The following is a 27,429-nucleotide window of genomic DNA, read 5'->3' as shown; positions in this document are numbered from 1 at the left end:
CAACAGAGGTAGCAAAAGTACACACGTCCTTCACTCAAGTAGAAGTACAGATACTCATGTTTACAAAGACTCTTGTAAAAGTACTGACTAGACTTTTTCACTCAAGGTAAAATAAAGAAGTGTGGGCTCTGACACATACTTAGTCATTACTAATACCTGTGTTTTGGTAGTTCTCAGAAAAATTGTGAAGTACTGATGCCATAAAAATCTACTGAAGTACAGTAACTAAGTATTTGTCCCAAAACCACTTTGCCTAGGTAACGCCAGGTGAATTTCTTTAGGTTCTTGGGAATACATTTTCTCTCTCAATAAGACAAACTGAGATAGATGATGATATGTTGTTTGAGCTGGCTCAACTACTAAATATATATACAGCTTACAGTACTGTGTTGTTGTTTCCAGGGACAAGGCAACACCAAATCTCTTGATGCAATTTTTGTCCTGCGAACTGTGTGTCAGACAGATAAAGTGTGATTAATGACCGCAGACTGTGTACGAGAGCAATCTACCCCTGGGACACTGTTGTGTTGACTTGCCATCAGGACATGAAACGAAGTTTGGAAACATAATTTACTTTAATTGTCAACCGTCGTCAATTCTCATTGTCAAACCTTGAACTCAAACCTCCCTCAGATGAACCCCTTTAGAACAGTGCCCCAGTATGGAAGGCAGTCAAGCAAAAGTGTTTTTAATGCCCACAAACAGTAAAGTGACAAATCCATTACAGGACAGTTACAGTCTCTTTCTCAAGGGTGGTCAAATAGGTTAATGCAGCACCTCTGAAGCCTAAACCAGACTGACCCAGATAATTCCTTTCAATTCTTTCAGTTTTATCAGATCTGCTAGAAATGGGATGAATATTCTCACACCCTTTCCTAAACTGCATGAACACACTGATGTTGCTTCTGTGTGGAACTAACTCTGATATCTCTGTTATTATGTTCTCGTCACTATTGATACTGTGCTAGCACATTGGATCCAATAGAGTATGATGTCCAAGTCCAAGTTTGCTGTTGTTTTCTGTTGCTTGCTAAGACAAATCCAAGTGTGGCCACAATGATCCTCCACACACCAGGGTCGACTGCAGATCCAAAGTGACGACCCCCGGTCGTCACTTTGTTAGAAGAATCTGCTGATTGAATGACATTACACCCAGTGACACACAGGAGCAATAATCACAGACGCTGGACTAGGCTTTATTACTTTTAATCAATTCAGCTAGCTACAAAATGTCCACCACTTCACAAACTGACAGAATACAGAGGGAGTTTTAATATTACATGCGTTGAGGACATCAATCTCACAGTTTAACCTATGTGTCATTCAGGTATTTAGTCCTACAATTCTAACTACTCAACATTTCGGCGATTTGGTGTGCATAGCTCTAAAGTACAGAAGCAACAAAAAACCTTTTGTAATGTAATTTTTTGTTTCAGAGTATAATTATTATCATGATTATTATTATTTTACCGATAATAAACAACACGTGGGGAGAGTAAACTAACAGGAATACAGTCTTCTTATAAAAGTAAGGTTTCTCAGAAATATGTGTCTTTTGCTTTACATTGCAAACGTTTATTTTTTTCAGAGCATCCAAATCCTATGTTACAACACAACCAATCCCAACCTCTCATCACATCTTCAATATCTCTACTGAACTGCATATTCGTTTAGAAAACAGGTCATTTTTTGCGAAACAGCCACGCCCTCGTTTTTCATTTGAATCTCCTTGCTTTTAGAACATTTTTGCATTATTTTACAACGATGGTCACAGTCTGTGAATATAGATAGACAGAAATAGTGGCTCTATTGCAAACTTGCAGGAATATGGAACGGTCAACTGTGTCCTAATACTAAGCATGCTTTTTGTCAATTTTGCTGCTGCCATGGTACATATTTTTTTATAATTTTTTTCAGACAGGATTTATTTATAAGACTCTAAAATCTACCATTTGTCATGCAGAACGCACAATTCACATCACTTGGAATGCAATGTCTATTACAGCTACAGAGTGTTAAACAGAAACTCATTATGATTGCGGTGAGGAAAAATGAACTGAAGACAGTGATTGTTAAGTGCTTTTTGAGAAATATATCATCATTGTAGTTCTTTTAATTCCTCTTCTTCATTCGTCATGACAACATCAAAATAAGGATCATGACAGTAGCCTAATGGTATGACACAGTTTTACTAAGACAATACTGAAATACTGAAAAGGAAAAACAGCTTGTTTAGCATTCCCATCACACTAATCATCCAGCAGTGTACTTTTATTATATATATATATGATATATATTTTATATATGATATATATATTTATTGATAAAGATAAAAACAAGTGAGCTATAACCATCGAGTCAGCACTATATACAACCTTTGGAAAGAATGATATACAGAGTATAAGAAATAATCTTACGAGGACAATCATTGAAAAAGCTGACGGACGACACACAGAACAACATTTACAATGGAGGAGGTGATATGTGCATGTGTGCAAACCTAGAAGATAAATACCAGATGATAAAAGCATGTTTGCGCCTGTCGACTGACTGGGCAGCAAGCTGTAGCAGTGTAGGAGACAGGAGCTTAGCCACTGCCCAGCATCTTTGTGGCGCGCTGGTTGGCTTCATCGATCCTGGTCTTGTTGGAATCGGCCTGGTTGGAGAGAGGACAGAGTGAGAGGTTGCCAAAAATCGATGACACCCAAACAACAATAACAAAAGTTGATAGTCTAGTGACAGATAAAATGTAACTTTTGATTCTTGTCCTGGTTTTGGTGTTGGTTGAATATATCACTGATACTGATACCAGATTAATCTGATTCTGATTGCATTCCAGATGCCAATATCCTGATTCCAGATTCTGATTTCAGTGATATTTAATTCATTCTGACTGTTTCTGGTTCCGATTCAAAGTCCCCCCAGTACCTTATCCATGATCCTGTCGATCTGGCGATTCTGGGTGTCAATCTCGTTGCCCATGTCCAGGGCCATGTGGCGCAGATTGCCAATGATACCGCCCACCTGCTCCAGGTTCTCATCCATCTCATTTTCCCTGGCATCGTCTGTTACCCTGCACACACACACACACACACACACACACACACACACACACACACACACACACACACAGCTATAAGTGATTCAAATGAACACACATTTAATTTTCATGTGAAAACACGCTACTCCACATTGACTTGGTAATATAGGTCCACAGGGTGCTCCTCTCTTCTTCTCCACTGGGCATCATCCATATTCCTCCTTTGATGTCTCTCTCAGTGGACCTAGCTCTGTTGGTCTGGCCACTGGTCGAAGCAGCTCTTGTTTACTTCCTGAATATAGCCTTTCTCCTGCTCTGCCTTCCACAGGCACACACCTCAGCATCGATTGCACAGTCACACACAAACACACACGCACACACACACTCTCCATCCTCTCCACCTCACCTGCGGATGAAGCCTCCGCTGATAGCCATCTGTTCGCGCTCGTCGACCACACGGGCGGGCTGGCTGGCCACCACGCCGTCCTGGTTGTTCCCCCAGGCCTTACTGCCCCCACTCTTCATCCTGGTGGACCGGCGAGGGAGGGAAGGAGGGGAGGGAGGAGGGTCAGTTTCTCTCTGACTGTTCCTCCTGTACTCAACTAGGAACTGGAATCATCATCATCATTGTTATTACGATCTAGACAGTATTACTGCAGCATGCATCTGGCACATAGAAATATGATTAACAGTCAAGACTAGACTAACCAAGCAAAGCAGAGCAGGCTGGGGTCAGTTTCATTCTCTTGTTAATATCATCATGTCTCTCACATGTTATATCTCCTAGGAATATAACATAGCTTTACTCAGGCAGGCTTCGTGTTGTGAGGCACATACCTTTCTCAGCACGGAAATAGCTATTCTCCGACATGCATGCAATTGTGGATACAACACTTGGGATGATGTGCCTCCCCCCCCATCCCCTTCCCCTCACACCACCCCCTCCCCCTTATGACGGTCCCCCCCCCAGTGGGACTGTGACAGAGAACATGTAACACAGGCTCTGGCAGACAGACAACACAGGGAAACAGGACTGTCACATCGTTGGGGGACGAGTGTGAAGAACTGCAAAAGAAAAAAAACAAAATGGAGGGAGTCACAGAGCACCGTGCACTTTGTTAGGAGTGTCGGATGTCTCGATCAGAGTTTAAACGTTGGAGAACAAGAGAGTCAGTTGGAATTAAGGCAGGTGTAGTGAGGCTGAGGTAGGGGGCCAGGTCATATGATGGGGGGGGTGAACTATGGCTGTTCTTAAAAGGGTGGGGAGGTTGGGGGAGTGAACTATGGTTGTTCTAACAAGGGTGGGGAGGGGTGGGGGGGTGAACTACGGCTGTCCTAACCAGTTTAATTGTCGCCTGACAATGTGGCATCATCCATTTTCACAGTCAGCATCTAATTTGGCCCAGAGTCGTGGGGTAAGTGTGTATGTCTGCCTGGATGCCTGACGGTACTGACAGGGAAAATAAACGCATCACATATATACGTCTGCGATAGCGGTGGGAGCTGCAAGCAGAACCCCCCTTCTCCTCCACGGTGAAAAAGTAGAATGGATGGATCTCAAGTTATAACATTTCTAAATATTTGTTCTTTCTTTCCTCCTCTAATCATATGTCTTTCTGTTCCAAAGGGGTTTTGAAGCATTTTGGTAACCTTGTAGTCTGGGGACGATATTTCTTGTTTCATCAGAGAGAAGCCGCCACCCCCACCCTGGGTTATTTATAGACATGGACTGAGGCTTCGCTTGGTTCTCTGTCATCAGTGACACACAGCATCTAACCTAGCAAACACACTCCCCTCCTCTCACGCTTTCAAGCCCTTTTCTCTCTCTTTAGTCTCTCCCCCTCCCTCCCTCCTTCCTCTCCCACTTCTTCTGCATTAGGTTTGGCATCTCAACCCATTATCTTATCAGTTCGATTCGCTCCCTATATGTTTCAGTAATCTGATTTCTACGAATAGCACCGACCCTGTGTGATGGGATTACGCAAGCTAGAAACTCATCCTATTCCATTCCTCAGACTCCTGCAGGGAGTGGGGTCGATCCGTGCTTGATCACACACGCCAGCGCGGGTGTGAAGACAGCCAGCCCTCCAGAGGGCTGAAGAGAGGCCAGGCAGCCTCAAGAGGGCTGAGGAGAGGCCAGCCAGCCTCCAGAGGGCTGAGGAGAGGCCAGCCAGCCTCCAGAGGGCTGAGGGGGACCAGGTTGCCTCCAGAGGGCCGAAGGAGGCTGGGAAGCCTCAAGAGGGCTGAGGAGAGGCCAGCCTCCAGAGGGCTGAGGAGAGGCCGGGCAGCCTCCAGAGGGCTGAGGAGAGGCCAGCCTCCAGAGGGCTGAGGAGAGGCCAGGCAGCCTCCAGAGGGCTGAGAGGCTAGGCAGCCAGGGTGTGTGGGCAGAGCTGCTCTTTCAGGCAGAGCTGGAGGCTCAGATTGGCCTGTGTGTTGATTTGGTCTTTAGTAAACCTCTATATGATCTAGGTCTTGGTAGGTTCCTTGAGGTGTGTCGATGGTGGGGGAGGGGGTGTTAGAGAATTGATCTGAGCACTAGCACTGCAGAAGTTATTTTCTATTTATCTTACCTCTCTTATGGGGAACTGTTTGTATGTCAAAACTGACATGTACATTAAATCTATTTTCTTCTTTTTGATTCTCTTTTCATTGTTTATATTAGATCCATTATTCTCTCAGTGGTTTCTGCCGTGTCTCTGTGTTAAACCTGGCTCGGATGTACCCTGGGATATATTTATGAAACATAACAGGAGCTCATCATTCACTTGTATCATTATATTACAAATATAATTTCATGTGTTGCATTATCAGCATGAGTGGCAGCATCAACATGCATAGCATTCAATAAACATGCTCTCAAGTCATTCCAGTCAGTGGCATTCGTTACTGAGTTAATTAATGGGGGTGCGTTCAGAGTTGCAAAAGGGGGGCAGAGTTAATGTACCTGCTACCCTACAGTACATTCTGCAGTGCAGACATAGCTGTTACTGTACGCATGGGAGTTCAAGTTTGACCATGGGTAGTGTTATGGTGGTATCATGGCAGTATCATGCATATGAGGAGAAGTGTCAAACAGTCCTGCTCGTTAGTCCTGGTCTAGAGAAGCTAGCTTACTGAGGAGAGCTCCACGGGGGTGGACTCCCATGGTTAGGGTGCATGGAGAAGTGCTTAGGGTGCTTGGAGAAGTGCTTAGGGTGCTTGGAGAGGGTTGCTTATTGAGGGTGTGTGCGGTGACGTGGGGTTAGAATAGACTGCTTTGAGAGGAGGATGGCTAAGTCCCCAGTGATGAAGTACTGGTCGAGTGCAAGTTTGGTTTGTGGATCTGAAGAGTGTTTTCATTGTTTATATGTTGTTGAAGAGATCGCCCAAAGGTGTGACCAGAGTGAATATGTGATTGGCTAGTTTTAGAAGAATTAGTTGAAACAGATGTTTCAGTGTGTTACTGTCGATGTTAAAGTTAGAATAATTCGGGATTCTGTCACTTAGAGATGATTGTGACATTGGGCCTCATGTAAAGCTCTCCAGTATTGGGATTAAGCTAAGGATTGTGGGATATGCTTGGATGCCCTCCTACAGGGACCTGAGACTGTACTGATCCTGTGTGTATTAGTGTGTGTATAAACAGTATATATGTATATACAGATTATGTGTGTGTCTTGTATGTGTATGAGAATGTGTGCTTGTACGTGCATGTATGCTTTGGGTGTGAATTTATTCATGTCTGTGTGTATATGTGTGTTGCCGCATGTAAGAGAGAGAGTGTATGAGAGTGTGTGTGTGTAAGAAATTGTGTGAGAGAGTTGGTGTGAGAGCATCATTCAGGACTAATGGGGTTGTCGTCAAAAGTCAAGATTAAAGGGGCGGATTAAATCTTGCTAGAGTTGGAGCAGAGCGGACTATTGGCCCTTGGCCACTATGATGTCACTTCTACCTCTTTTTTGATTGGCAGGCAGGCAGGCAGGCAAGCAGCACCTACTTGTTACATGGACAGGAGCAAAGACCACAGAATTTTCCTAGATCGTTCAAATTCTTTTCTGCATCCTTCATGTCCTTATTGATCTGGTCCATTCCTTCCTCGATACGCTCCAGTTGCTCTGATTAAACACAAGTTATTTATCCCCCACAGAACGAAGCACGAGGAGAAAAAGATAGAGGAGGAGAGGAAAGAGAGGACAAAGAAGAGAAGACAACAGCTTCAGACACTCACTGTGACGAAAGATTTAAAAAAAAGAAAAAATAAGTTTAAAAAAAGAATAAGAGAACTGGACGCCACCACATATGCAAGAGTCTCTGGGCACGTGTTCAGTACCTACTTGTTACACGGACATATGAAAAGCCCACAGCATTTCCCTAAATCTTTTAAATTTTTCTCGGCCTCCTTCATGTCTTGGTTGATATGGTTCATGCCATCTTCAACACGATCGAGTTGCTCTGGTCAGGACAAAGGGATGACAGCAGTGGAATGAACTTTATTGACTATTTGACAGAAATATGAGTCATGAGCTGCAGCAGCTGTGTGAGAACTTAAATGAGTTTCTATTGAGTGCATGCATCGCTCTGCTACACTGGGACAGTAATGCACCCTGGATCTTTACGCCAGAGACTCCTACAGGAGCTAGATTCATGTGAGACTGTGATGAACTTATTCTCAATGTAATTTTCAATATGCTTGCGTTGGCAATCACAGATACCAAACTGATTTGAGATAACACGAGAATGTGTTTTTGGTATTGTGCTGTCTGTGACAGAGCTATTCTGTCCTGAAAGGTTCCATCTTACTATCTCAGTCTGTTGTGTGTTCCGTGTACCATGGGCATTGCGTCCAAGGAAACTAAGGAATCTTATGTTGCCACCTTAGGGTAGGAGTTCTCTGCATGTTCTACTGGGTGGACCTACCAGTGGTTACAGGTTTTAGTCACACCAAGCACTAACTTTCACCTTAAGTGATTTCAACAACTAAATCGGTCTCCAGACAGAAACATTAGGTAATAATGTTTGACCATCAGCATGTGACCCTGTAGTGGAGCTGATAGGGCCTGACCTACAGGATGGGCAGCGGATGGTCAATGTGACTCGTGAATCGAGGCATGGATATGGGGGGCGTAGGTGGAGGGTGGGCCCTGTTAGTGTCTGAGAAGGAAGGAGGAGGAGAAGAGGCATGCTATAGGATGGTGGTTGACAGGGGCAACCAAACCAGAGATATTATAGTTAACTATAAGGCGTTTCAGGGTGTGTGTGTGTATGTGGTGAGGGTGGAGAGAGGGGAACCTTGTGTGGGGTAGACGTTAACTCAGTTAAGGAGAATCCCTGAGCAGACTGGGTGTGTGAAGGTGAGGGAGGATGTAGTGTGTGTTGGGTCAGGCATGGGGCAGTTAGGAACTAAGCTCACTGACATCTTCCAAGTTTGTACAATCCCTGGATAGTGCTCAGATCACCGTGACAGCTCTCCCAGCTTCACTCATAACTAATGCAACCTGCACTACTGGCTCAGAATCATCCCTGTGTGGGATGAGGGCGCAGAGGGTGAGAAGGCAGAGAAAGAGAGAGAAAGAGAGAGAGAAAGAGAGAGAATGGCATTAATAAACTTAGCCGGAGAGCTCACACCTGGGTGGGTGATTGGCATGGGCTACTAGCCATTCAGAGAGCTCGAGTTGGCTTAGGTCTCGGGGCCATGATAAATATGTATACCTCGATCTCTTCAACTGACACTAATAAATGATGAATAAACCGGGGAAAAGAAAATCATATTTAATTCCTACACACATAAATGTATTCTAAGATAAATGTATGCTGTGTATGTTAGCTATACTAATAACAGTGTAAAATAAAGGGTTAGTTTATCAGATGGACTATTATACAGTACATTCCTTATGTACTGCATTGAACATGAATGTATAACTGCATGTATACAGTACAGGTATTCACTATGACATTACCTAGGGATTGTACAAAAATGCCTTCCGTTAGTGTAGACAGCAGAATCATACATGGGGAGTTCAAGATAGAAAAGTGAGTGAGTTTTGTCATTACCAGCTAAATCGATCGTTTTTTTGCACTGTTTAGCAACGCTGCGACAGAACCTGCGTTCACCTCCATATCGGTGACATGTCAGCCCCTTCTGAGGCCTTTAGGCTGACCTCGGATCAGTCTACGCTGGACAATCATACTGTGAGTCCCAACTGTAAATAGACAGCCAGAACGTATGTAGAATCTAGTTATGTGACTCTGCATAAATGCTGGCAATCCGTCAATCCTCTTTACATATTATGAATATTCGGTGACGACGAGCCAACGACTTGCTCAGATTTCCTAGAATAGAGTTAAGCATGTCAAGTTTATGTGGTCCGACAGACGGGATCAAGCCCAAACTGATCCAGGATCAGACTAGAAGTCATTTTTGTATTGTTCCTGTTGTCTTTGGGACAATCCAAGTTGATGCGAATTATTGAGAGAATTTTGTCACAGAAATGCATTTGTCTGAAACTTTGAGGATGGTTGCTTCAGTGTCTTTCTATGACCTTGCAGAAGCCAGGAGGGATATTTGCACTTCATGGTTTCAAGGTTTTCTTGTATTTTGGCACATGAAGCTGTCAGCGAACTAAAAATAAAAAGGTGTTGGCGAACCAAAGAAAAGTAAGTATGCAAACCAAGGATAGAAGTTAGCAAACCCAGGAAAGAAATAAGCGAAAGGAAAGAAGAAGATTAAAATCGTTGTTAGTTGAAAGAAAGATAAAATTAGATAACCATCCTCATGTTTGTCCTGAATTAATCAAATAAAATTAAAAGGCATTAAAATAGTAACAAAGGAGGAACTATCATTTGAGTTGGCATTTTTTGGGGGGGAAATATTAGTGTGAAAATGTATCTTTATACAAGCAACAGTTCAGTTTTTCACGGCATGATAATTTTTCAATCTTTCACTTGAATAGGGCCGTTGATCAGAACGTGGAAATAAACACAGCCAAGTGTCAAATCACCATAGTGTAAGCAAATTCATGATTTGTTATGAAAAGGTATTTGCAGTGCATGCATTAAGAGTTACACGTTCTAAACTTATATCCAGAGGTGGCGTGTGGACCAGGTACATCTCTTCTAAAAGATTCCCAGACTTACCTCCTTGCTCGTCCAGCATGACCAGAGTCCTGATGCCAGCATCTTTACTCTACTCCCCCAGAACAGCCAGGCAGAGAGGGAAGGAAGATAGGAGGAACAGAGGACAAAGAAGAAAGGAAGGTGAGTCCGGAGAAGAGAAATAAGCCGGGAGTTTAGTGATTAGAGGTTAAAACGTAATATTAGCTGGATAAAGTAACCCCACTAGGAGACTCGTCACGCTTAGATAACGTTTTGCGTCATTTGATTGTGTAACAGAGGTGGTTCGGAGCCACTATCTGCCTGAGGCTTGTGAGGTCACATGTTGCCCTCAGACAACCAATGGTAGACCATTTAGTGCTTGATATGGAGTAAACAGGAAGTGAACACTGCTGGTTCCACCTGACATCCTGTGGCATGATCTGTGTGGTGTTGGCTTTGCTGCTGTAATCTCATTTTCATGTTGAGGAGGAAATGAGCAAATGACCTGGCCTCCACCCAGTGCAACGTCAGTTTGTATTGATTGAGGGTCACAGGTCGGAGCCATTAGACTCCTGGTGTGAAACACAATAAATTACTTCCCGAGGGATTATTTATTAAACAGGCCGACTAGAATTGAATAGTTTGCATTAAAATTAAGCTTCCCATCAGATCTGAATGTATAAAATATTACATTTAGTTTCTCAATTTTTCATCTACATCCTACACTTCAAAAATAATTGTTCCAGGCGAGACTAAAAAAGGACTTGGCTACTTTGCAATTCCTCCATACCAGCAGTAGATTAATCTAGTACAGGAGACCTCTGGGTCTGCCTTAAATCGCCAACATAGAACTTATTACTCATTGATCATTTGGTACAGATATCGACCGTGGGGAGAGCACATCTTGGCATAGTCCCCCTTTAAATCCTGAGCCGTTGTTTTTGAGCAAGCATAAAAAATACAGCTCCGTATAGCAGAGAGTTGGCACCTGGCTAGGAGATGGCGTAAACAAGACACACACACATGCTGACACAGCACACAGACACACACACATCGCCCCCAAAGCAGATCTATGGAGGGGTGCATCGACGTCCAGGGGGTGAGGAGAAGAATAAGGAGGCGCTGCAGTGTATAAATTATGTTGTAATTGAGCCTCCTCTTCCAGGAGAAATCCCAAAGCAGCTCTCAATGTCTCCCAGGGGGGATCGCCTTCCTCAGCATAACCAGCCTGGAAGCGTTACAGTGCTGCCAGCCCTGCTTCGCTTCGGCTTCTGTACAGCAAACATACTGGCACCTGCATTCTGCCATTTTGCATGCAGGTTGTATAAACCTTTTTCCCCAAAATGTGTTGAGAATAGAGTACTATGCTTTAGTGATAGGGTTAGGGTTAGTGAAAATGATCACTGTTATGATATTAAACACCCCCGGTTAACCTCCAATGAGTCTCCCTGAACAATTACGATACATAATCATCTGACTGAACGCCCTAGTCTGACTAATATCTGTCCCTCTTTCTACTTCACTCTGTCTTTCTCTCTTCTCTCTCTCCTAAACTCTTCTCTCCCTCTCTTATTTTCTCTCTCTCCTCGCTCTCTTTGTCTCTCCCTCTCCTCCCTCTCCCCACCCTTTCTCTTTCCATCTCTCCTCTTTTCCCTCTCTTTCTCTCTCGCACCACGGTACCCCCTATAAAGCGTCCGTCCCCTTTTCCCCCTCTCATTTTCTCCCTCCATCTTTGCAAACAATTGTCTGTTTTTCAGGTCGGAGGTGTCCATTGTCCCTCCCATCATCTCTCCACCTCTTCACCCCTCCCTATCTCCCTGCGGCGGTTCCAGGAAGGAGCTGTGTGATGAGATCTGTTGACTGATGATCAATATGACCTTGAGATGTGTAGCGGGCGGCTGAAGTCCTCCCAACCGAGCCCTCCCCCTCCAGCTGTCTTCACACTTTCACTTTCTCACCCGACTTTCTCTCTGCCTTCTGCTCCTTTCTTACTCTTTCCTTCTGTTCATCACCTGTCTTTCTCTCTCCTGTCCATCTTCTTTGTCTGTTTATCCGTTTTCTTTCCAACCCTCTCCTTCTCTTTTCTACCTCCTCCCATCTGCCACCTCCCTCCCTCCCTCCCTCCCTCCCCTCCCCTCCCCTCCCCTCCTCTCACTCTGTCATCAACAGCTTTGTCAGGACACTGAGTCCGAGTCGGCTGAGTCACGCCTTAGCTGATCTAAATTCATGTTTACTTGAATTTATTTCGGGTTTAATAAAGTGAATGGAATGGAACTGGATGAGCTGGTACGGCCGAGCGGGTGTCAGCGTGTGTTCTGGTACGTGGGAACAAAAACCTTGTGTTCTACTCATGTCATCATCTGTTCTCAGCCCACGACTGGGACTGGCTTCCACATGACCTCGGCTCGGACACACACATGCAGAACAGGAAGTGTGAACACAGGAAGTCTTTCTCTCACCTCTTCGACCAGCTGTAGCATACGACGAGTGCTCTCCAGTGACTGTGGACAAAGAGGAGGACAGAGGTTAGCGTTGGGAATCATCACCAGGGCGTCAGAGTATCAGAGATTAATGAAGGTGAATGTGTGTAGAGATTGTTTTGTGTTGTGTTTTGTTTGATTGGACTGAGTGACACAGTGAGATTGTTAACCAACTACTCCTGTCTTTTCTAAACATGACTCCACTTGGGTTGTTCAGCTTGGGGGTCTGTAATGGCGGTGAGATATACTGTATCACTGTTATGTAAGCTTTGCATCACGGTACTAGCTTGCCTGTTAAAAGGAACAGGAGATGACAAAAAATGACAGTATGTACTGTATTTAAATATTCAAAATCAAAGATGTAACTTGTAAAACAAATGCATCTATTTTCAGGGTTATATGATGGTCTTCTATCGGTTTCCAGCCCGTTCAGTCGCTTGAAGCGGCTGGTTCTATTCATGGCCACTGTGGCGATGTGGCTGCATGTTCCCGTTTCCTCCGTAAATAGCCTGCGTTAGCGTGTGGCTATGGCAGGGGCTGTGGGGGAGATGTAGAGCCCAGCCCTGGCAGAGAGGAGGGAGGGATGAGAGAGTGTCTCATCCCTCACGCATGGACGCCGGCTGCAGAGCCGCCCCTGGAGAGGGAGAGGGGGAGGGGAAGGGAGGGAGGGATGGGGAGAGGGAGGGATGGGAGGAAGAGGAGGGAGGAATGGATGGGGGGAGGAAGGGGGAGGGGGAGTAGGGGGGAGGGCAAAATGCCACATAGCCCCGGCCTGAGCAGCCCAAGCCACAGTGACTCTGCTGTAGCTGTGGCCTCTCATCCATCCTCCTCTCATCCATCCTCCTCTCATCCATCCTCCTCTCATCCATCCTCCTCTCACCCTCCCCCTTTCCTCTGCTCCTCCATCCTCTCCTCCCCCATCAGGCTACCCGACCATCATTCCTTTCCTCGATGGTGTCTTGGGACAGACCGTCTTCATAGTACTGTCAAACGCGCGACCCTCAGGAGGTCTGTCTAAGATAACATGTACTGTGTGTTATTGTGCCTGTGTGTTCCAGTGCTGTGGCAGCACAGTCTGTGATGGTCGCTGTGTGTTCCAGTGCTGTGGCAGCACAGTCTGTGATGGTCGCTGTGTGTTCCAGTGCTGTGGCAGCACAGTCTGTGATGGTCGCTGTGTGTTCCAGTGCTGTGGCAGCACAGTCTGTGATGGTCGCTGTGTGTTCCAGTGCTGTGGCAGCACAGTCTGTGATGGTCGCTGTGTGTTCCAGTGCTGTGCGAGCACAGTCTGTGATGGTCGCTGCCATTTTGTGTCGAGCATTTGCATGTGTGTTTAATATTCTGCTCAGCTGTGTGAGAATGAGTCATGAGAGCAGCAGGGAGACAGGCCGGGCTGCTGCAGGCCTGCCCGTCACACACACACACACACAATCACCCTCACATACAAGCATCCACACATATGCATGCGCACATACGACCATGCACACACGCACACACACACAAGCATGCACACACCTACATGCATGCAAACACACTTGCATAAACACAAAGACAAACACATTTACTGTGCATGCACTCACTCATGTCTGTGAACACTAACACACACACACAGTACCCATGTATTGAACATGAACACGCACACACACACTCACAGCCCCACATACTAAATGCTGCAGCGTTACATAAGCTCAGAAGCAGGAGGACTAACCCTCCACCTGACACACACACACACACAATTGTACACACGTTACACACACCACACACACGCATACGTACCACATTCACACACACACACACACACACACACACACACACACACACACACACACACACACACACACACACACACACACACAGAGCCACCACAGCTTGCCTCGGGCCACAGCCAACAGCATGATCCACTCCTCCTGAGCCAGCCTGCCAGGATGACTGAGAAATGGTCAGTGTTGCTGTCTAATCTATGATCATATGATCTCAGAGGGGTTGTGTACCAAAATGTGTTAGGACAGTGAGCTCTGGTATGAGCTGTAGGTGTGGAGGAGATCTAACAGAACGAGACCTGCGGTAAGTGCATGTGTGTGTGTGTGCATGCACGTGTGTATGGGTGTGTGTGAATGTGTGAGTGTGCATGCATGGTGTGTGAGTGTGCGTGTGTGTGGACGCTGTCTTACCTCGTCGGCCAGCTGATCGGCCTGCTGCTGCATGTCCGACAGCTCGTTACGCATGTCCGACTCTTCTGCCATGGCTGCGTGTGAGGTGGAGCTGTTCTCCAACAGGGAAGAGAAGATCCTAGTGGGAATCTGGGGTAGACTGGGCGACGCCGGGAGAGAAAACAAACGACCCTTAGGATGAACTCAAAATAAAGAACAACACCCTGAAGTTGGTGTTTAACACAGGTTGGTTGCGTGCCTGATGCTGGAACAAAGGTTAAATCAAATTTGAAGAAAATTAAGCCTTGAGGTCTAGATTCAATCTAGTGACACCTCCCAACTGCCCAAACTGCATACATGCTGGTGCAATGCAGTAGGTCTAACATTGACACAAGCCACAGAGGAAGTTCCTTTATTTGTAGATAAACAATAACCATGATGGTCCTGTGTGTGGGGTGTGTGTGTGTGTGTTTGCAGAAGCCATGTTGGTCCTGTAGAAGGAAGGGAAAGGAGGGGGGGAGGGAGGGAGGGGGGGGGGGTGTTTGTGTGTCCTTTGCAGTGACTGCATCTCAGGGGTGAGTCTCTCCCTCCCCCCTTCCTGTCCTCAGAGGACCAGGAGAATGGGAGATTAGGAGCATTTGTTTCGACTGAAAGAGGGGAAGCAGGCAATCCAATTGATGTTAGCAAGGGATGCCAGTTTTGGACAGGGAGAGCTGACAGGATTTGATGGATTAACACAGACAGACATAAACAGCCTTTAAGTCTGCACCATAGATTGACATGGTCAGCCAGTTAGTCACTGTGGCAGTTATCTTTCCTCCACCCAACATACAAAGATTCAAAGTCATCTTGGTCTTGTAAAATATACAAACAGAACCCATATCTTAAATATGGTTCCGTGTTTCAGTTGCTTGGTGTGCAAGGCATGGAGTGGAGATGTAGAACTCCCATATACTGTGGGCCACTGTTGTTAAAAGGCAAAGGAATTCGACGCGTGTGTTTGTGTGTGAGGAGATCATGTGGTTGATATTCTGCCCTGGAGGTCCTACTGTACACAGCGCTCCTCCTGAGCGTGTCCTGGGAGCCTCATCTGCTCGGCCCAGACGGCCTGCATGCTGAGCAGAGGCAAACATCTCCCTGCCATCTCCACATCACACACATCCACATCCAGAGGGACAGCTCGCCCTCAAGCGTGTCGGTTTCCTCACATTTACATCAGTCCATTGGGGGAATGAACACTCTTATCCTACAATTAGAGGTTTGTTTGTCAGTATATATTTTGGTTGAACTTTCCCTTTAATGCGCACTTGTTATTCAACACATGTCCCATGGGTGCCACAAAAACCTGACAATGGGATCATTTATTTATCCAAAACAAGTCCATGACTCCTGCTGGAAGCCCCTTGTTTCACAGTGGCCTGATGTTGGCTCAGCTAGCTAATACTCTCCTCCGTTCTGTCCCCGGCTTCAGCTTCTGTCCACGGCCTCAACCTCCAGACCCAGCCTCAGCCTCCCCACCGGCCTCAACCTCCAGACCCAGCCTCAGCCTCCCCACCGGCCTCAACCTCCAGACCCAGCCTCAGCCTCCCCACCGGCCTCAACCTCCAGACCCAGCCTCAGCCTCCCCACCGGCCTCCACCTCCTCACCCAGCCTCAGCCTCCCCACCGGCCTCCACCTCCTCACCCAGCCTCAGCCTCCCCACCGGCCTCCACCTCCTCACCCAGCCTCAGCCTCCCCACCGGCCTCCACCTCCTCACCCAGCCTCAGCCTCCCCACCGGCCTCCACCTCCTCACCCAGCCTCAGCCTCCTCACCCAGCCTCAACCTCCTCACCCAGCCTCAGCCTCCAGACCCGGCCTCAGTCTCGGTCCCCGGCCTTAGCCCATCTCCAGACCTCCCTTCCCCTCTCGCCTGGGTAATCACAAGTGTTCAGCCATGTTGGCTTATATAAATCTCTTCCAGGGTGGAGACTGCAGTGCAGCGGCTTTCAACGCTGAAATCAAATCAGATGCCCAAACAGGCTTCAGAATGTGTTATCACATAAAGGAAGACATTTTGTTACGTAACCAGATTCAGCCAATTAGTTTTAACGTGCCATCCTGACCTTTTATTTTATACTCCAAACCCAGACAGGCAGGCTTGCAGGACGAGTGTCTTAGAAGCCCTGAAGACAGCCTGTTCTAAAATAGCAGTTGCTGTGTTAAAAAGGAACATAATCGGGTCCTTAACGTCACGACAGAAGGGCCACACTTTAGATTAAGTTGGAATTAATAAGATTGTGTTTGATTGAGTCATTAATCAACAGATTAAAATGTAATAGGATGTACCTTACAATTGAGGTTACTTAACTGGCATTTTAAGATGAGTTCGGACCCCATCTAACCCTACTTCGTAAAGGCGGTCATGTTAGTCAGCTTGACATCGTCTGTGGTTTAAATGAAACACAGAACACCAACTGGATGCTGCACACAACGCCCCTGGCTAAACCTGCAGGGTCAGATGGCTGAGTGGTTAGGGAGTCGGGCTATTAATCAGAAGGTTGTTGGTTCGATTCCCGGCCATGCCAAATGACATTGTGTCCTTGGGCAAGGCACTTCACCCTACTTGCCTCGGGGGAATGTCCCTGTACTTACTGTAAGTCGCTCTGGATAAGAGCGTCTGCTAAATGACTAAATGTAAACCTTGGCTATCAGCCACACTACGCACATGTGCAGAAGAGAACATTATGAAACATATAACAACAGCATGTCAGAAAACAGAACTGACTTTGCGTTAAAGACGTTGAAGAGCAGAAGTTATAATGACATGTGTTTGTTTTGTAATGAAGAGGTTTCATGAAATCAAGGTTATAACGTCTTTATTTAGCAGGCACCTTTATCCAAAGCGATCAACAGTATCGCTCCAGCATGTCAGATGACAGATACCAGAGGACTGTGAACATGGTCATATCTTTAATCTCCATCTCCTGTAAAGAGCTGCTGTGGGCTGCGTGCTGTGTTGGTGTTAAGCAGGTCAGACACACTGACTGACTCGTTCAGATCATTTGCAGTGATGAACTCCTCTGTTCCTGTGACATCTGCCAGACAGCTTCCTCAGAATACGTCTCTGCACCCCCCCTCCCCCCCCCCCCCCTCATTGTCCTAACCCCGCCAATCCACTGTTCGATAAAATACTTTTAATTCAGTTCAGCACACACACACACACGCGTCACTCAGTGGTGTCGACGGCCTTGTCGATGGAAATGAGGCAAGACTCTCTCATATTGACCTCACACTGATGGGAAACCAGCATGATCTCCATGGAGAACACACACACACACACACACTCTCACACACACACACACACACACACACACACACTCACACACACACTCCACAGACCCTTTTACTGCAGCAAGGAATGTGCTTGTTAGCTGGCTTTGCTGACTCAGGCACCGTGTCTTAATTGAAGGCTCCTGGTTATATTGTGTGTTTTATATGCCGCTTGTCTCTATATTTTTAGAAGCACTTTAAAGAGCAGCAATTCTGTGTAAAACCCCAGGCTCGCAGCTTACAAGGGGAATTTATATTAACTTATTAGATATTAAATGGCAGTTTATGCCTACGTTAACCTTTAATGAACGCAACTCAAATCATAAACTCTAGATTCACCAACAGACATTCAGTGGTGTTACTTGTCCAGTGCATATGTGCAGTAAAGTGGATATCTGTTTGTAACATGCCATGACTGGAAAAAGGAAAGTTTCGACTTGAGTGGACAATAAACTTTGGGTTGGTCATTCTTTTCCATTCAATTCAATTCTATCCTGTCCTATCCTGTTCTATCCTGTTGTATTCTATCCTGTTGTATTCTATCCTGTTCTATCCTGTTCTATTCTGCTCCCTCAGATCAGGTCAGCCCCATCTCCAGTCCCCCAGTGGGAGCTGTGGTGAATGTGTTCTCATTCCCTCATCTACTGCGCATGAAGACCCCCCATCTTTCATGCCTTGTCCAATCACAATCAACCAACCAGAGCTCTACCCACCCCCACTGGCAAACGGCTTTTTTACCCCACTCTCCCACTCTCCCACTCTCCCACTCTCCCACTCTCCCACTCTCCCTCCCTCCCTCCCTCCCTCCCTCCCTCCCTGTGCCCATGTCTACCCTCCCTGGTGCATCGCAAATCTCAAAGCCTGGAAGCCCCAAACCGACCATACCTGTTTTCATCAAAACAACAAGGCCGCCGGCGTCGCAGCACAACACATTACCCTGCTGGCAGAAACCAGCGCGATTTCACGGAGACGCTTTCCATTTGTCACGTTACCCATGTGCGCTTGTGTTCCACGCTGACTGCGTGACCGTGGTGCTCCAGCTCCAGTCGTTCATTCTGCACCAATCACAGTCTCGTGGTTGGCAAAAGCACTGATGGGAGACTTGTGGTATTTACTTAAGACTGGCGTTTTGTCACACGGACACACCAGCACAATGTTAGCAGCGAGAATAGAGCATTGTTGTGCTGGAGCTGCTGGATGGAGAATAGCTCTTTGTGTGGTTGCCGTGTGTAACCGAGGCTTTACTGGCTTGTCGGTGTTGGCCGCCATTTTGTTGACCAGCTCAGTCACTGCAGCTTTCACTACATGCCTGCTAACTGTTCCTGCTCTCGTCTTTTTTTTTTTTTTTTTTTTTACTCCTTGGTGAATATGCGGGCTGTTGAATATTTCATTTGTGCTTTCCAGCCCTTCAAACTCGAGAATATAATTGGATGGAGATGAAAGATTTGATGTTTATCAGTCAGAAGAATTTCTCTCTCAAAACTTTACATGTTAGTGTTATCTGACATCAAACCAATGAGGTTATTTTTATTGAATCAGGACAATCTCTGTTTTCAAACGGTGACAATCTTTCAAAAAACGTTTGGTTATCATGACCTTTTCTAAGAACTGTTGGACTGTAAGAAATCTCATTCAACATAAACGAAAGGTGTCATTCGAACAGTGTATTTTGTGTCTGTCTCAGAGCTGGAAATTCCGTCCTCCAGTCCTCTCTACGAAGACCACCCTGCATTATTGAAAGCAGAAACCAGATCGTATAGCTAATGTATAAACCTTGTCGGCAGACACACTCTTCATAAAGGTCTAGAAATACATGGTCACAGGCATCAGCACACAGCAGGATTCAGCTCCAGTTCCCTAAAAAGATGTTAGGTGACCGTGGCGAAAGGGCCATCCTTCCCTTCGTATGAATGACCTTCTCATGCACATTTCCTGTCCTCTCTCCTTTCCTCACTCACCCATGAAGGTGATAAACAGATGTGTCCTCCTTGTTCTCCTCACAGCCTCTCCCTCCTCCCAACCCCAGACTCCTCATTAGGGACTCAGCAGGACTATGTGCATCATGCACGTTCGTCATCCTCAACGTTCCTAAAACTGAAATTAGGACATGCCATGTAATCATGTTGTAACAGCTACTCTGGTCTAATGAGTGTGTTATCACTGCAGTGCTAGCTCAGCGTTGCTTAGGGACAACCTCTCTGACTGGCCTGGTGATTTAGTTTGGGACAACACCCATCAACCTGGACACACACACACACACAAACAGACATCCCCCCTCCCCACACATGCACACAGACACACAGTTCACTGCTTGCATTGCAGCTTATCAACATGTCCCATGTGAACACACTCCTGACTGAAACCTTGCACCTCTCCCTCTTCCTCCGCACAGGGAGCAGTGAGAGTCATCAGCCCAGGAATCCACCCCAGGGCCCAGTCAAGACTTTGCATACAGGCCTGAAACCCTCCAGTAGGAACCCTAACCGCTCCACCAACTATGGACATTGTGCCCCCTCAGCTGACTAGCACCTCTGTGGTCTCTTTGTGTCAGGGCAGCGCACTCCCACCCCCAACCCCTCAGGCTGATTTATGAACCGGGGGGTGGGGCTATTAAAGCAGACATCGAGAGCCCCGAGGCCCTGCAGATATGACAAGCCCAACACGACAGGGAGGGGTGCACTGGAGGTTGGGGGAGCCTGTTGAAGAGAGGGAGACTGACGTAGGATGAGGCGGGGGGAGAGATAGGAATAGAGAGGAGGGGAGGAAAGAGGGGGGAGAGATAGGAAAGAGCTGGAAGATGAAGGGGAGGGAGAGGCGAAAGGAAGGAGGGAAGGAGGAGAGAAGGAGGATGGGGGGGGGGTTAGGTCAGCCGGTTCATGTTCCTAATATGATGGTCGACTGACTTGAATACATGACCTTCCTGTTTATACGAGCCCCACATCATAAAAACCACTCATCACGACGCCTAGGAACTCAGGGATCAAGTAGCAGTGTCTGTTTTTTACATCTGCAGGTTTGATGGAATTCAGTCAGCAGCACTCTGAAGGCCTAACACACAGGTACATCACAGACACTTTCCCGTCACCGTGGTAATTGGCTATTAAACCGTTAAGTTCCAATCAATACTGACACCCTTAATTTTCCAATTGGTTCTCATTGTTTTTGCACCATGTCTTTTCGCACGATAAAGCAGATCTGTTATGTTTCTTCCTGTGAGGTCATGTAGAACTGGACAGGGTTGATGACTGGTTAGAATAGAATGCGTTCCATTCCAGAATGTAGGTAAAAAGGTCCAGTTCTATGTAGACTCCCTGGGTCATGGCCTGTGTGGCTCTTAAGTGACAACATTAGAGCCTGTTAAATATTTGAGAACTGAGAAAGACAGAGGCATTAAAAAGCAATTACTGAGCCCTCAAGCCAAGAAATATACCCTCAGTCATCACAAATTTGAAAAGCTAATCCTTCTTCTTTCCCCCACCCATATTAAACTCACTGTCTAGTATAAGCATTCCTAGCAATAACTAAACATGTAATAGACGTAATTTAAATGTAGTATAGCTGTAGTACAATAATCTCTAGTTTGAAGGTAAAATAGAAAGTATAATCTATAGAAGGACTGGAAAAGGATACTTTGTGAGTAAAATGGGTTGGAGACGACACTGATGTGTGATGTGTGATGACCCAGTCAAGGTAAATGTGCCTTGATGATCAGTGAAGTAATTGAAGCCTGTTACCGTCAATTGGCTCTAATGTCTCCTCCACTCCGATGCAGTGTTGGCTGAATGTCATTACCACACTACAGTGGGGCATAGCATGACGACACACACACATATTAGATCAAAACAAACCTCTCAAACAGGTCCAGTCGTTTTCTACCCGTGAATACACATGCACTTTGTGTGCTCGTGTGTGTGAGTGTGTATGGGTGAATACGTATGTGGTCCTGTGTGTGTATGTGCATGTACGTGTATACTTGTGTGTGCGCATGTGTGTCTGTGCTGCAATCAGTCAGTGATATACGTCGCACCATAAAATTCTGCAGGGGTACCCTGATGCGGGGATCCTTCCTGGCTGCACTGCAGCATCATAAATGATCTTCCACACCCCACGTCTGACCGGCCAGAGCAGAGCAGAGCAGCACCTCACAACAGCCCTCAACAGTCCACTGGCTTCTGAATGGAACCACATTGTATCAAATGTGATCCAGTGTAAACAGGGGTCCGAAATGTGACCAGGCTATTGTGAATGAAGCTCACCATGACTTGCAGGCGCATTCAGGTTGACTAGAGCAGTATAACAGCTGAGTGTATGCCTCATTTAAGAAGAGGATTGGAGGTCTGTGCCTCCGGATAGCCAACTACAACTGATGCGACTTGTCGTTCAGCATCGTAGAATCCCTCCAGGGTGTACACCTGAAGGGAAAATTATTCAACTGTGGTGTCAGACTTTCACCATTGTACTGTAGCATTCTGCGTCACACAGGAGAGTGTTACTACAGGGGCTGCACACGTCCACAGGATGGGATTCACAACAACCTGCAACCGCTACTGTCCAAATCAGGATACGTTCAGCCAACTCTGCACTGGGGAAGAGCCAAAGGGCTTTTCTTCCCGACAATTTCCAGAGGATTCCTGCAGTTTTGGCGCCGGTCCAACACTCAGCCAAGTGAGACTATTGGGCTGGAAAGTTCAGGGTTTTGATTTATTGGCCCCCCTTCACCCATTACCGTGTCACTGCAGAAGAGAACGTTCTTTCTGCTTCGTCATTGCAGTGCGTTCGTCACTCTAAAGTGGGGGTCAGATGGCTGAGTGGTTAGGGAATCGGGATATTAATCGGAAGGTTGCCGGTTCAATTCACGGCCGTGCCAAATGACGTTGTGTGGGCGACGGTGGGAATGTCTCTGTACTTACTGTAAGTTGCTCTGGATAAGAGCGTCTGCTAAATGACTAAATGTAAAGCCTTCAAAAAACAGGAATCTTCAAAAAGGGAACAGTGTAGGAGTCAGAGGATGGAATTCTCCTCTGCCAGTGTACCCACAATTCTCTGTCAGCCATTAAAGTATAAATATGATAAATACTTGGTATGCAGTAGTTAACTCACTACAGAGCATCATCTAGTCTGGAACTAGTAACCTCATAGTGACACAATACAAATAAATGCAAAATAATCCTAATCAAATTTTAGATCCAAATTAATTTGAGTTATGGGGTATGACATTTTGAAGAGTAAAATCTAATCAAAGATTCCCTCAGAAGTTAGCGGCTGAGCGCTGAGAGGGCTGAGCAGTGGCGTTGAGTCCAACTCAGCCGCAGACACAGCCCTTAGTGGCAGCCATTTTGTTTCACTGTGTTTTTGTTTACATGCAGAGTGTCTTTGAGAAAGTGATACCTCCCCTGTGGCGCTGACTGGGCACAAAACACTCTTCTCCCTCCCCGTATTCTTACACTCCTGCACCCACAACATTCACTTTCCAACACCCCTTCCACTGACAGCTAAAAAAAAAAGGTTAACTGTAAAACCAAAAAAAATAAAAAAATAAAATCACTTTTAAATGTTTTCAAAATTATAGATTAGATATTATTGGGCCGCTGAGACAGAGAGAGGATAGGCAGGGAGAAAGAGAGGGGAAGATATCCAGGAAATGGCTTGGGCCAGTATCAAATGTCGGCCCCTGTTTTAAGGCCTTAGATCAAGAAGTATGCTACCCAGTGAGCCACCAGGGCGCCCCTCAAATGTATTTTAAAGCTGTTTGCAGGAACCAAAACTAAATACTTTCAGTGGGGTCTAAACCAATCCCACAACAACTAATTCTCAGATTCCTCTGAGACTACAAACTTCACATACATTCCTCCCCATGTATACATACTCAGCATAGACCAATTGACAGGGTTTTATGAGGCCACAACAAGGAACCATTTTCTCTGATCTCAACATCACCTTTCTCATTATAGGATATTCTCTATGAGAGGCCCTTCATCCAGCGAATACAGCACACACAGATGAAAACACCTCAGCAGTCTGGAACAAGACCAATTCGTTTTTATAGGCAAAACGAATATATGGCAGATCTCTGTCTCAGAGATTAATATCATGTCTTATTAGTAGACAATGTGGGTAGCTATTGGTAAAAAAAAAGAAGAAGAAAAAAAGAAGTAGTGAGCAATAACATAAAACTGTATTTAATTTTGTGGTTAATAGGCTATTTGTTATACTTTCAATATTTCTCAAACCAAGAGATGGATTTCAGTCTCTATAAGACTTGTTTCAGAATTCTCAAGAGACTACTTGATCCGGTTTCTCATGGAACATAATTGATAGGCTATTTAAGGCCAACAACATCCTCAGGGTACTTCAATGAGAGGAAGAATCATTGGTGCATGCAACAAAACCCTAAACTTAGGCTATGACACAAACATTTTTTAATTGATTTTCAGAATGGAAGAACACGATGACGTACACTGTAGCTTCCTGTCTGACACGAACGAGACAAGCCAGTGACAAAAAAACAATCAAGGGCTGATGATAGGAGGCTATCATTAGTCACCACTTCCCCGCGGAACAATCACATTGTGTATCTCGGCTCCGCAATTTGACCAACCGATGACGGCAGAACGGTATGGCTAAGAGACCTATAACTAGTGGCTAGTATAGGCTGCTAGAACACACGCTCTTCTCATTTGATCGCGAGGGCAAGGCCTTAAATAATATCTGAACGCTGGATTCCAAAATTCTGCCATACTGATTTGTATAGGCTGATCTTTTAATTTACGTTTAAATCTCTCTCACCTACTTCTACCGCTCTCTCTATCTCTGCATCTTCATCTCTGTCTCCGATGCGCAGAGGGAGTGAAAACGTGCAAAGCTGAGTAGAGATGTGACAATCGTATAACACCTGGACTGGAGAGTTAGGCTATACGTAGGCTAATTGTTTAAATGATCATCATCGCATCGGCTTAAGCCTTCGATGATGAGGCTGTCTTATCATCAATATCAATATCATCTGTCTTATCATCAATAGACGACAAATTCGTAATATATATTTATTTTCCTGCGCCACAGTGATCACTACAAACGCACGTGACCTAAATAGCTGCCGCATCCTCCTCTGGTCAACAATCAAGCAGGCAAAGATCCATTTGTGGAAGCGTGATCAATAACGAACAAAGGCCTGGGAATATCAACGCTTGAGTCTTGTAGCATTGTCTACTTCACTGCGTAAAAGTCATTACTGGGATTGAGACGGTTTTGTATCAAGAAAAACGGACAGACGCTGAACACATAGCGTTTAACGTTGTGATGGATGGGATGTTGGAGGTGTCATAGTGCGGGTTTCACCAACCTACACCCCCGCTCATTCGCCTCCTGCCGCCGCCCATCGTCTACAAGCGGGGCGACACAGACAGTAATTACCGATGCCTCGTCACATAAATGTGGTAGGAATGCATCCTTTTTGACGCAACAAACTGCCAGCAAGCGCGGACGTGCACAACAGTGCCACATTTATGAAGTTGGACATTACGGTCATGCCTCTTCTTGTTTACCACGCTTTCCCTCCCCCGTTTCACAAACTACGTACTATGGCGCAGTTTATTATAAATTGCAGCCTTTAAATTGTTTACGTTAAAGTTTTAATACAATTTAGAATTTGCTGCAACATGAGGAGAATATTGCCGATATCAGCCGAGCAGTTGTATGAAGACCAGCCCTACTAAACCAGCCAGCATCCCCCTCAGGAGAAATATACAGCCCTGCGCAAAAATCACAACATTCCTATAGCCTCTAATGCAGATTCGACTAAGATCGAACCAATATCATCCATTTCGGAAGCATTTTCTAAGCGTCCACATGTGTTATCTTCCTATTAACGATAATGCAGTTGAGCGATGTCGTTGTCCAAGGTGCTGAAACGCAGAAAACGCCCACACCTTACGCATTAGCCCACTGCACCCTACATTTTCAACAATCGAAGGCGGGTAGATTTATTACGCGAAGGGGTCATGCGTTCCAAAGACGTTCCAGTTTTCATTCTTACAGCCTAGACTACGAACGCTACACATATCCAATATCCAGATAATACAATTAAATAACTGCCATAATCCTGTATATTAATTAGGACATAAGTTGTCATATTTTCTGTCATTGTAATAAAAGCGCATACTTCGATGCTCTTAACAATCTCCGGTTAGTTTAGTAAAGCTTGGTGAAAGCATAAACACCTACATTTTGACCAATTTAGTCTGGATAGTGATACAATGTGAAGAAAGATGTTTCTCCTACCTGTGCCCGTTGTCGGTGGCTCGCAGTCAGTAACCGGGAGGAAATGTCGTCGTATTTCAACAACTAACCGTTATCACCCCCGTTCAGTAGGACTGGTTTGCTGCAAAGGCTCTGCGCGTGGTTGATACCTCCTCAGTTCTTCAATGAAAGCAGCAGCACTGCCCTCATCAAAGATGGCGGACGCTTTTGACGTCAGCAGCATTTCATAGGTAGACCTATCCGTCAAATGGGGGCATTTCTGCAAGCTTGGTAATGGGCAGCATATGCACACGGTAACATCTTGTAAAAAAAAAACACACACACACACAAAAAAAAACACATTATACACTGTATTTGTAGACAAAAAATGCTATGTTATTATGACTTGCCGTATTTGAAATGAGAGAAGTGTGCTCAAAGAACTTATATTGCTTCGATACTCTTTGGTGTGCTTGAAAAGTTGTTGGTCAACTATGGGCAAACGAGACATGATAATGCCGGTGAACATGAATGTTTACATACATAAAGTCTAACTTGTGGCTGACTAGCAATAGCCAGTTTAATCATGCGTATATTTGCCCTTGATGTAGATTGTATTGATATTATGGTGCAATAATTGCAACAGAAAAGTATTTATTATATTATTTTGTAGAAAATACTTAGTTGTTTCCAAAACAAGGCTATTGAAATACCAGCTATTTACCTCACATCTAATAGACCCAAACTTAAAATAAGGTTCTGTGTAGTCCCCGGCAACAGAACCTATATCGGATGATAATGCAGTTTGGTTTGAAGATATTCTGTAGTATAGTCAGTAGAACAATTGCTTCAAATCCTGTCTGAGATCCTTAGCTCTATCTATAATCTGTTTGAATTCCTTAGGCTTGTACTGGACATCATTTTCAGCTGAAGGCAGCTTGGAGTGGAACTAGATGGATTTCCTGTTGCATCAGTAAAAGGTTCTAGTAGTTGCTTTGCATTTGGATGTGACGTGTGCACTGAGGAAGTCAACTCTCTCTGTTTCCATCAGGGCGCGAGAGCAGGGATGACCTCGCACTGTAGCAATATCTTATGTGGCTGAAACCATTATAACTTCCTCCAACCTTTAACCTATAAGGCAGTAC

General features: G+C 45.5%; 1 protein-coding gene across 1 annotated transcript; it reads right to left on the bottom strand.

Moving 5' to 3' along the window:
• Positions 1-1,190: 1,190 nt before the first annotated feature.
• On the bottom strand, positions 1,191-26,485 carry snap25a (synaptosome associated protein 25a). Its single transcript, XM_062467184.1, has 8 exons — positions 26,327-26,485; positions 14,760-14,898; positions 12,571-12,612; positions 10,154-10,202; positions 7,017-7,134; positions 3,447-3,566; positions 2,929-3,073; positions 1,191-2,656 (listed from the first exon to the last, which is right to left on the bottom strand). The coding sequence occupies exons 2-8, from the start codon at positions 14,829-14,831 to the stop codon at positions 2,588-2,590; spliced, it is 615 nt and encodes a 204-aa protein (XP_062323168.1). The 5' UTR covers positions 14,832-14,898; positions 26,327-26,485; the 3' UTR covers positions 1,191-2,587.
• Positions 26,486-27,429: the final 944 nt, after the last annotated feature.

This window comes from Osmerus eperlanus, chromosome 8, assembly GCF_963692335.1.
Source record: "Osmerus eperlanus chromosome 8, fOsmEpe2.1, whole genome shotgun sequence".
Lineage (NCBI taxonomy): Eukaryota > Metazoa > Chordata > Actinopteri > Osmeriformes > Osmeridae > Osmerus > Osmerus eperlanus.
Note: the sequence above shows the minus strand (reverse complement) of the source record. Positions and strands in the feature narration are given on the sequence as shown.